The 12,679-nt window shown below is 35.4% G+C and overlaps 1 protein-coding gene across 7 annotated transcripts in view; it reads right to left on the reverse strand.

Moving 5' to 3' along the window:
• The window catches only part of Ate1 (arginyltransferase 1), a 144,496-nt gene that overhangs the window by 78,579 nt on the left and 53,238 nt on the right, over positions 1-12,679 (reverse strand). For all 7 annotated transcript variants that reach the window (XM_077105282.1, XM_077105281.1, XM_077105278.1 and 4 more), the window contains one exon: positions 4,136-4,317. In XM_077105282.1, the coding sequence (XP_076961397.1) occupies positions 4,136-4,317 (182 nt within the window). The remainder of the gene's footprint in view (positions 1-4,135; positions 4,318-12,679) is intronic.

Raw genomic sequence — 12,679 nt, forward strand, 5'->3', positions numbered from 1 at the left:
CCCTTAAAAAAACTAAGGACTTTTATCTAAACATAATATAGGCTAAATACAACCAACCCGAAGCCAATATCATATTGAATGGGGAAAAACTGAAAGCATTTCCTCTTAAGTCAGGAGCAAGACAAGAATGTCTATTCAATATAGTACTTGAAATTTTAGCCAAAGCAATTAAGCAAAAGAAAGAAATAAAAGAACAGGAAGAAATTAAATGATCCCTATTTGTAGATAACATGATTACCTGCAAAAGACCATAAAGGCTCTAGATCTGATAAGGACATTCAGCAAAGTGGTAGGATACAAAATCAACATACAAAAATCAATGGTTTTTCTATACACAAGTAATGAATCCAATGAGAAAGAAAAAAAGAAAAGAAATCCATTCCAGCCTCATATCTATCTCTATCTCTCTCTTTCTCTCTCTCTACACACACACAGGAATAAATTTAAACAAAGAAGTGAAAGACTTCTATAGGGAAATCTACAGAACACTGAATAAAGAAATAGAAGACACTAAAAGATGGAAAGAACTCTTATGTTCAAAAGTAGGAAGAATTAATAGCATCATCAATCTCTAGGATATATAAGAACTCAAAAAACTTAACAACAACAAAAAAACAAATAACCCAATCAATAAATGGGCCAAGGAACTGAACAGACACTTTACAGAAGAAGAAATACAACTGATCAACAAATATATGAAAAGTGTTCAACATCTCTAGCAACTAAAAAAATGCAAATCAAAACTATTCTAAGATTTCATCTCACTCCTGTCAGAATGGCAATCATCAAGAATACAGGCAACAATAAATGTTGGCGAGGATGTGGAGAAAAAGGTACACTCATACATTGCTTGTGGGACTGCAAACTGGTGCAACCACTATGGAAGGCAATATGGAGATTCCTCATAAAATTGGGAATGGAACACCATTTGACCCCAGCTATCCCACTCCTTGGTTTATACCCAAAGGACTTAAAATCAGCATACTATGGAAATGCAGCCACATCAATGTTTATAGCAGCTCAATTCACAATAGCAGGACTATGGAACCAACCCAGGAGTCCCTCAATAGATGAATGGATAAAGAAAATGTGGTATACATACTCAATGGAATATTACTCAGCTTTAAAGAAGAATGAAATATGGCATTTGACAATAAATGGTTGGAGTTGAAGAATATCATGCTAAGTGAAATAAACAAATCCCACAAAACCAAAGGCCAATTGTTTTCTCTAATATGTGGATGCTAATTCACAATAAGGCAGGGGGCACTAAGAAAGAATAGCATTACCTCAGATTAGGTAGAGGGAAGTGATGGGAAGGGAGGAGAGGAGATGTGGGGATAGGAAAGATAGTAGAATGAAACAGACATTATTACTGTATGTGTATATGTGACCACATGACCATGATTCTACAACATGTACACTCAAAAAAAATGAGAAATTGGGCTGGGATACAGCTTAGTGGCAAAGCGTCTGTCTCGCATTCGCAAAGCCCTGAGTTCGACCCCCAGATCCAAAAAAGACAAAAAAAAAGAACCCCACCAAAACAAAATAAGATTTAAAAAAATGAGAAATTATATCCCCTCTATGTATGATATACCAAAGTACATAAATGCATGCTACTGTCATGCATAACTAGTTTCAAAAATTTTTTTAATTTTTTAAAAGATAACTGAAATGTAAGATTAAATAACAAAATAAACACTATTGAACCTTGGAAAAAATGGCCATATTAACCAAAAGTGATTCAGAGGTTAAATGTGATCCCCATCAAAATACCAATGATAGTTTTCACAGAACAAGGAGAGGGGGGAGTCATAAAACTCATCTGAAAGAATAAAAGACCCAGAATAGCCAAGATATTTCTAACCAAAAAGAGCAATCCTGGCAGAATCACAATACCCAATTTTAAATTATATTACAGAGTTATAGTAACAAAAAAGGAATGATAATAGTAACAAAAAAAGAATGATACTGGCATAAAAAAGACACATAGAACCATGAAACAAAACTGAAGACAGAGACAAACCTACAGATATAGTCATCTGATTTTTGACAAATGTACCAAAAAACATACATTGGAGAAAATCTCTTTAACAAACAGTGTTGGGAAAACTGGATATCCATATGTAATTGAAAAAACCTAGATAGCTATCTCTCACCCTGCTCAAAAGTCAACTCAAAATGGATCAAAGACCTATGAATAAAACCAGAAACTTTGAAACTATTTTACACAAAAACTTAAGGGAAATGCTTCAATAACAACAACAAAAAAATTCAAATAAGGGACTTACTGACCAAACAAACACTTCTCAAAGTAAGTACAAATGTTCAACTGTTTAGCCATCAGGAAAATGCAAATCAAAACTACACTGAGGTTCCATATTAAAACAATAAACACTGGTGAGGGAGCAGGGAAAAGGACCCCTGATACACTGATACACTGTTGGTGGAAATACACAGTAGAATAGCCAGTATGAGAGCCAGCATGGAGGTCTCTCAAAAAACTAAATATGGAACTACCACGTGATTCAGCTGTATCACTCCTTGGTATCCATCCAAAAGAACTCAAAACAGCATACTCTAGAGGTAATGTGCATTCTCACATTTAATAGAAGCACAATTCATAATAGCTAAGTTCCAGTCTAGGAATCTGTCAACAGATGAATAAGCTAAAAAATGTGGCACTGTTATAGTTTGGATGCAAGGTGTCTCCTAAAAGCTCACGTGTGAGACAATGCAAGAAGTTTCAGGCATATATACACAATGCAGTTTTATTCAACCATAAAGATGAGCAAAATTATATCATTTGCAGAAAAAAAGGATGGAATTGGAAAGCATTTTGTTAAGCAAATTAAGTCAGACTCAGAAAGTCAAGAGTCCTATTGTTTTCTCTCATGGAAGAAAAAAAAGAAGGGTAAAGAGAAGAAAAAAAATGATCTCACGAAAATACAAGATAGACCAATAGGGCAGAGGAAGAAGGTCAGGGAAAGGGAAAGGGGGAAGGAAAGGGGAGGTACTGGGGAGTAAAACTGATCCAATTATGGTATGTGCATGTACAAATATATCACAATGAAAACCCACCATTCTGTATAATTAATATGCATCAATAAAAATGTTTTAAATCAAATTGATGATTTAGATAAAAACATCAACTCTCTACTTGTATAATTCAGAAAAAAGTACACATACACAAAATAATCTAGCAGTACATTTTACCATGATGTAAAAATATGACCATCAACATAAAGAATGGGAAATAAAAAGAGAAAATTACAGGAGAAAAAGAGACTCAAGTACTCCCACACACACACACACACACACAAAAAAAATTCCTTATTTTCCTCTCCTGCTCAACACATATACATACAGGAAAGCAAGAATAAAAATAGGAACAAATATTCTCATAAAGATCTCAATCTCCTTACCACTGGAAATGCTCGTGCTGCATTACATGTTTGCAGCATGGACACCATAGGGAAATCATCCTCAGATGAGGATGACAGATTCGGTCAGCCAGGAATTCCTGGTTCCTGTTCCATATACTCAGTCAGGTGCCCCATAATGACATTTCAGTCACCCAAGGACCACATACGTGACAGTGGTCCCAAAAGATTACACCACCTAGTGACACTGCAGCCATCTTAGTTTGTGTTAAGTATACTTTATCAAGTTCGTACAGAGTTCCTAACAAGGCACTTCTCAGAACATGTCCCTGGCCTTAAGCAAGTGACTCTGTAACTAGATTTCTTTAAGCAGAATCATACTGTTTTAATCCATTTACACATTAATGACTTTTAATTAACAGTGAATATATATGATAGTGATGATAAGGGTATAAATATTATAACATCTAAGATAGATAAGTGGTTCTGCTGGAGGTGCAGCAGAACATCACTGAATACACTAGTTTCTTATACACTTCAGAGTGCATGAAACATTAAAAAGCTAGATAGTGACCTTCAAACAATGGCATCAGTTCTAACAGTGGTACTTTTAATCCCAAAATAGACTAGGAGGCTAACCATACCAACAAATTATTATATTGTCAAGTAAGATTTCTACTGTTATATAATAAAATCTAATCTGATGAGTAATCACTTGAAGTTCTATGTAATGCAAAAAGCAACCTTACCTTAAAGCAGAGTAGACACCCAGTGACAGAAATGAATAATCAGGATCATAGTACAAATACACAGATGAAACACAGTATGGAAGGATGTCAATCACCCCCACAGCAATGATCTTCCCATCAAGCCAGTACTGCTGGTGAAAGGAGCCATAACCACACTCTGGTCCATTAGGGGGATACTCTGCCTATGAAAAATAGATACACAAACATGAAGTCTGCCATTTTTCCTTATATTTAAAAAATCTCATAATTAATCTAGCAGACTTTTATTTTACTAAGTTAAATAAGTCCTAAAATGTCCCTCTTTGTTGCCTTCACCTTCCCCAGTTACATACTATGTTAAATAGCAAACCTTTTAACTTGTAGAAAACTGATGAAACAAAAGGATGAAAAGTAAAATCAAGAAAGGGTGAGATGGAAAGTACGGTTAGCAAGGATAGGGTTGCAGCTGGCCAGGGGGAATAACTTGAAAAGCTCTATAACAAGGCTGGGGACATGGCTCAATGGTGTACGCCTGCCTAGCATGCCCAAGGACCTGGTTCAACCCATAGTACCACAAGAGAAAAAAGTGCTACAGCACAGCAGGTTAACTACGTTAATTAAATAATTAAACAAGTATTCCAAATTAAACAATAATTAAACAAGTATTCCAAAACAGCTAGTAGAGAGGATTTTACATCATCTCAACAAAGAAATGTAACGTCTAAGGTGATATGGCAGATATGCCAATTATCCTAATTAGATCATTATACACTATGTACCTTGTTTTCAAACATTACATGGTTATCTCATAAATGTGTATAATTACAATGTGTCAATTAAAATTCATTCAAAAAAATTAAAAAACAGTAAGAAATCAACTTAAGTTTTCCTCAACTTACTTGTTTTAATATTTGACAGTGAGAAATACACAGGTTAAGTGAATTACTATGAAACTATATTCTTTTGTTCCACATGTAGGTTGAAAGGAAATTATGTGTGGGAGACAAACAACATAGAGGGCTGGGTGAGAACAGGAGAAGCGCTCCCATTAGGCCAACCAGGCCGGTTCTCTGATAACCACACCACTGAGAAGCCACATGACCCCATTACTTGTTCCAGGTAAGAGTTCCTGTGTACAGACTAAGAGCTATGGGTACTTCTTGTTAGCTAAAGGTGAAAAAGGTTTCCTCATAATTATCATAATGAAACTATAATCACAAAGAAGAAATGCTGAAATTTCACAGTGTGTATGTGTGTGTGTGTGTGTTTGTGTGTGTGTGTGTATACATATATAAATATATTTTTTTTGTAAATTCAGCTAATAGGCATTTCACATTATAAAATAACACGATTTTAAATATAACTATTGACATAAAAATCATAAAATAAAATTTATGAAGCAACATTAAAGTCTTTATAATAGAGATTGTAAATATTAGAAATTAACAAGTGAACAAATACAAATGTCTGGTACATCATTTTCATATATTTAAAACCACAGAAAATGTACATTGGCAAAGGCGGGGAGGAATAGAGAAAAATAAAAAGAGCAGGTTTGCTAATATCCAAACTAGTAAAAAACAAAAAGAATATAATTCAATATTTCTTGTAAACAAATATCAACAAATATCAACAAATTCAATCCAACCATGTACAGAAAGAATTATATGTTATGAACAAGAGTAATTTATTCTAGGTATTTGAGGCTGGTTAGAATAAGAAAATCAATCATTGAAAGAGAGGGAGGAAGGAAAGTAATCAATGTAATCCATCCTATCCATGAGGCTAAAACAAGAAAAATAATATAATCATATCAACTGAAGCAGGAAATATGTTTAACAAAAATCTAACAGCTATTCATAACTAAAAACTCATACAAATGGGGAACTTGTTCAACTTGATATCAAATATACACAAAAAAACCCTAAGTATCACACTTAATAAGAAACTAGATGCTTTCCCCTACTTAAGATCATGAACTAGGCAGGAAAATCCTCTCCCCCAACTCTTATTCAACATCAGACTTGAAATCCTAGCTAGTACCATGAGACAAGAAAATAAAATAAAAGTATTCAAAATGGGAAGAGGAAAAAAAAAATCTGTTTATAGATGGCATAACTGTCTATGTAAAAAAAATCCCAAAGAACTAAAAGAAAAACTAGAATATTCGTTATTAGCAATCATTAAAAAGTACTAGAATATGAGCCTAATTGCTGATATATACATAACTTCCTATATATCAGCAATGTCTAGGATTGAAATTAAAAACACGAATCACTAATTAAACCATGAAAAAAAAAATCCGGGTTTAAATCTAACAAAACATGTACAGAATCTATATGAAGAAAACCATAAAACTCTTACAGAAGGAATCAAAGAAGACCTAAGTAAAAGGAAAAATATTTGTTCATCGATTGGAAGACTTAACATTGATAAGATGTCAGTTCTTCTCTAGTTGATCTATACAGAGTGCAATCCCTATCAAAATCAGAGCAAGCTGTTTAAGGGATACTGAGAAACTCATTTCTAAAGTTTATATAGAGAGACAAAAGACCCAGAATAGCCAACCCAATACTGAAGAACAAAGCTGAAGGGCTGATGCTAGCCCATGTCAGGGCTCAACCACAAAGCTATAATAATCAAGACAGCATGGTAGTCCTGACAAAGTATGAGATAAATAGATCAACAGAACATAACAGATCTACAGAAATACAGTGAAGCGATCTTTGACCAAGGAGTAAACATAATTCAATAGAGAAAGGATAGTCTTTACAACAATGGTGCTTTAACAACTGGACATCCATATGCAAAAAAAAAAAAAAATCTAGACAACTTACACCTTTCACAAAAATCAACTTAAGCTCGGCATGGTGGTGCATGCCAGTAATCCCAGTGGCTCTAGAGGCTGAGGCAGGAGATGGCAAATTCAAAGCCAACCTCAGCAATTTAGGGAGACATTAAGCAATTCAGAGAGATCCTGTCTCTAAATGACATACAGTGGTCGAGTGCCAACCCCCAAGTTCAATTCCTGGTATCCAAAATAATAATAATAATAATAATCTCAAAATGGACTGCAGACCTAAATGCAAATTTCAAATCTGTAAAATTTTCTGTATGACATATCTAGAAGATATAATCTCAGCAACTGTGGGTTTGAGAACATTTTTAGATACAATACCAAAAGCACAATCCATCAAAGTAAAAAGCTAGTAAGTTGCACTTCATAAAAATTTATAAAAAAAACATGTTGAATAAAAAGAATAAAAACTAAAGCCACAGAGTGAAAGACAATACTACAGAAGATTTATCTGATAAAGGATTAGTACTCTCAAAATACACAATTTTTTTTTAAATTCAACAATAAAAACAAAACCCTATTTTAAAATGAGCAAAGATATGAACAACACTTAACTGAAAAAAAATGTACAGATGGCAAGTAAGCATATGAAAAGATGTTCAGCATCATTTGTCATTAGGGAATTCCAAATTAAAATAATAATGATGAGTGCTATACAACTATAAGAATGGCTGAAATCCAAAAACAGTGCCAAATGCTGATAAAGATCAAGAGCAACAGAATCCTCATTCAAGGATAGCAGGAATGTAAAGTGGTATGGCACTTTTCAAATTTCTTATAAAACTAAACTACCCTTTACCATACAAAACAGCAACCACACTCCTAGATGTTATTCTAGTTTGAAAACTTGTGTCATACAAAAACTCAAAACCTTGAAAGTAAATGTTTATAACTGTTTTACTCACAGCTGTTCAAAACTGGAAACAACCAAGATAACCTTCAATAGGTGAATGGAAAACAAACTGCAGTCCATCCATACAATGGAACAGTATTCAGCAATAAGAAGAAGGAAGCTCTCAAGGCAGACACATGCACACACACAATGAAGAAGCTTCAGATGCATATTGCTAGGTGAAAGACGTGAGTCTGAAAGGTTACAACCTGCACAAATTCACCTGGAATCCATAAAAGGAAAAAGCAGAGACCAGTAAAAAGATCAGTGTTACCAGAGTTACTAGGGGAAGGATGAATAGATCAAACAGGCCTTTTAAGTGGTAAAATGATTCTATATATATGATACTATATCAGTAGAGAAGTCACATTATGTATTTATCAAAACCACAGAACTTTGCAACACAAAGAATAAATCTAAATGTATGCAAATTTCTAAAACAATTACTTGGGAGACTAGAGAACCATGAAGGCACACAGGCTGTGGTGAGAGAATCTAGCTAGATTACACAAGCATGAAACAGTCCCACTGAAAGGTGCTACAGGAACAAAGGCAAACGAACAGCACCTAAGGTGGTGCTCCATCTGAGAAGGCTGCTTCCAGTGAGGGTCTAGACTGACAGTCTGACACTGCTATATGAGCATCTGGAACTAAACAATTAAGTATATGGATGGTGGCTGGTAGGAGGCAGGTTTCTCACTGTTACAGTGGGAATTTATAGATAAATAAGGGCTTGAAGGTTTAAAAATCAATTTTAGCTTAATATAAACACAAATGGTAATACCTGGAAATGTATATTATAAACATGTGCATATACACAAGTTAATACACACATTTTTTTTCCTGTCATCTGAGAGGGCTAAAGGAAACAGCATCCCACTAGCAACAGTACACCTAATGCCCAGATGTTCATCCATAATTCCATTCTGCAATCAAAGGAATGAGGGCTACTGGGAGAAATGGCTGGTTCTCAGACTGGAAGAAATATTCAAGATGAACTTGGAGCATCTTATAGTGTCAAGAAGGTAAGGATGTACTCAAAAAACAAAAACAAAACTCAAACCCACACTGATGGAGATGTATCAAAGAAACACAGGAGTCAACTGAAAGAGCACCCCAAGTCCAAAGTTGGAATAATTTCAGCAACAAAATAACATAGTATTGGATTTATAATGCTAAATCTTTGAGTCCATACTATTACATATGGTTAAAAAATAATGGAGGAGACAAATTCCCATGCAGAAGAATTCTGAATAGGTTACCTAGATACCTTGCCCTAAAGATGGAGGGTGTAACCCCTCCCTCATTAAGTGTGGAATGTACACAACTCCTAGGAACAGTACAGTGTGGAAGGAGGATAAAGGAGAAGTACAGAGGTGAACAAGGTCAACTAGTAAACAGTGATTTGCTGACGTGCTAGCAGTATTGGCAATCAGTCATTGTTGTTGTTAAGATGCTGTTTGGGCAATAACTTTCAAGAGCTTCCATCAATTATAATAACAAATTATGTCAGAACCTAGTTTTAGTATTCACTGTCAAATACATATTGTCTTTTAAAGGTTATTCCTATTTTCCTAGCAGCAGACACAATTTGAAGGGTAGAGCAGGTAAACAAACAGAAACCCTAACCTAAAGTAAATAAGAAAGGCCACTGCCCTGTTATAACTGAACACCCAACTGACAGTGTGCTCTGGAGTGCTGGTGGTCCTGAAGCCCATGATGAGCACTCCAGCCATGTGGTGAGAGACCAAAGAGTGCAGATGCTACTGGATTTCGTGACAACTCTCTTTTAAATGTAAGCCCTGAGGCTTATAGGAATGGAAACAGAGAAAAGCTGCCAGTTCATCAAAAACTCTCTAAGTCAAAGCTAATTAGGTGTCTTTGAAATTAATCTAAATACTTCTAAGATTTCAGTTTAGTGCTTCACTCCAGGATTCATTAAATGTAAAGTGTGTGCTCAGTCATCCATCCATTCATTCAAAATGTCCTTACAAAGTATACAAGGATGAGCTCAATGATCGAATTCTCAATAAACAATACATACTATTAATCCTAAATAAAAATCAGCCCAGCGGCTCAGGAAGCTGAGGCAGGAGGATTATGAGTTCAAAGCCAGCCTCAGTAACAGGTGAGGTGCTAAGCAACTCAGTGAGACCCTGACTCTAAATAAAAATACAAAATAGAGCTGGGTATGTAGCTTAGTGGTTGAGTGCCCCTGAATTCAATCCCCAGTACCAAAAAACAAACAAACAAACAAAAATTAGTCCTAAATGTTGTACCAGCTGAAATATCTTTTCTAATTGCAATTACCTTCTCAGTTTCCAACTGTCATCCTTTCTCTCACCCCTGAACCTCCCATTTGATAATCTGACTCTTATTCACAGGTGTGTTCTGCTCTGAGTCCAGTCACAACTAATGTGTCCAACCACAAGCATTATTCCTGTCTCTCAACTGGTCTGGAAACTTGGGTCTTGCAAAAGCACTTTATACAGATAGGAGATATCTCATAATTATTCAGGAAAAAAATAGATTTATATACCTACCTACTCTGAGCTCCTTCACTGCATACAAGAAGAAACCTGAAATACCACAGTCAAATGGGCAGTACAAATATCAGAAAACCAAGAAACCTCAAAATGATTCAAAAACTGGCCTCTTAGCTCCTGGACTAATGCTATTTTTATGCTGTTATAAAAAGTCAGCCAATCAAATGCATTCAAGCAAACTCAGTTTCAAAAACTCCTAGTATATCCAAATCAGTAAATATAGCAACATCAAAAGCAGTATTTCAATGAATGCTGTTTGTTTTCTTAAAGTCTGTTTTGCTGTACTTTTTTTTTTTCCAATATGTCTTCTGACAACTAAAATAGGACGAGTTCCTTTTCTCCCTTGTAGGTCCCTCATGGACCTACAAGGGAGAAAAGAAATCAGATTTCTAAAGTGGAAGACAAGGTAAAGCGGCTGAGAAGCTATTTTCCTAAAAGTACATCCAGTTGTCTCAGCCCCATGGATAACCATCTGCTGTTCTTAACGTGGTTAGTACAAATAAATACAAAGTTTTCAACAAGTAAGTGACAGCTATGGAGAACTGGCTGGAGGTGAACCTGAGATTGTGACTCCCTTTACCATCCTTTCAGGGGGATTAGCCAGATCTTCCAGGTCACTCCCCTCTGGCTTTCATTTAGAAAAACTTCAGTGCCTAGTTTACAATAGGATTTAAATGCATGTATGATGTCTGCCTACAAATTCAGACACATCTATAGAATCAGTCCCTTCCTTCCTCATGACATGAAATCACCACAATAGGGTATCTTCCTCTCAAAAACAATCCCTTGATTCAAATTACTTAACACTTGAAATCAAGAAAAGAATAAGAGAGTCTAAGATAAAAATGGAAACAATTAAATCTGTGAACTCAGAAATCAGCTCTCCAATCATTTACTAACACATGGAAGCTCAGGCACTGAACTTTATGGTGCCATGCTCCAATATGCTACTAGTTTGGACACTTTTTGACTGCAGGTGTGTACATGAGTGGCAGCTAAAAATTATTTCTTACATATTTGTAAAATTATCAGTTAACATAGATCAAACTTCATTATCCATTTTATTTGGGGTTTTTTTGGGGGATACGAGGGATTGAACTCAGGGGCACTTGGCCACTGAACCACATCCTCAGCCCTATTTTGTATTTCACTTAGAGACAGAGTATCATTGAGTTGCAAAGTATCTCAATTTTGCTGAAACTGGCTTTGAACTCACAATCCTCCTGCCTCAGCCTCCATAGTCTCCATTTTATTTTTATCATTATTTTTTGGTTCTGAGCTATATCCCTAGTCCCTAGCCCCACCCCCCTTTTTAATTTTGAGATAAGGTCTCACTAAGTTGCTAAGGCTGGCCTTGAACTTGTGATCCTCTCTCTCAGCCTCCTATATGTTGGGATTAGAGGCAAGCATCACCCTGCCTGGCTATATTACTTATTTTAATACACAAAACATTTAAGTGTTTCAAAATAATTCTAAATGATATTTCCCAAATGAGTTGAAAATTTATGACCACATAAAAACCTGCATATAGTTATTTACAACAGCTTTACTCATGATTGAAAAACCTGGAAGCAACTAACATGTCCTTCAATAGGTGAACAGATTCATACAATGGAAAATTGGCAAAAAGAATCAATTATCAAAATCACAAAAAGACAAGGAAGAACCTTAAAAGCATAATGCTAGTGAAAGAAGTTAGAGTAAAACGCAAAAGGGCTACATACCGTATGATTCCAACCATTCACACTCCAGAAGTGCAAAACATGAGATTAAAAAGATCAGTGGTTGCCACAGGTGGTAGGAGCAGGAGAGCAAAAACCAAGTACAGCACAAGGGACTTTAGGGCAGTGAAACTATTCCCTAGGATTCAGTAATGGTGGATGCATCATTACACCTCTGTCAAAACCCAGAGAATGTATAAATCACAAAGAATACACTAATGTAAACTATGGACTTTAGTGAATAATAATGCAGCAAAATTGGTTCATAAATTGTAATAAATGTACCACAATGCTAGGACCTAAAAATTGTTTTTCTCATCCTAAACAGATGCTAAATTTAACCCCCCATTATGAGGTATTCAGAAGTAGGATCAAAAATGAATTAATTCATGCATTTATGGAGAATGGGTTATCTTAAGAGTGTTTTAACATAAAAGCCAGTTTGGCTAGTTCTCTCTTATGCTTCCTGCTCTGCCAATAATAAGGCCACCATCAGATACAACCTTCAACCTTGGCCAAGAATCATGAGCCAAAACATACCTCTTTTCT

Source organism: Callospermophilus lateralis, chromosome 15 (assembly GCF_048772815.1).
Source record: "Callospermophilus lateralis isolate mCalLat2 chromosome 15, mCalLat2.hap1, whole genome shotgun sequence".
Classification (NCBI taxonomy): domain Eukaryota; kingdom Metazoa; phylum Chordata; class Mammalia; order Rodentia; family Sciuridae; genus Callospermophilus; species Callospermophilus lateralis.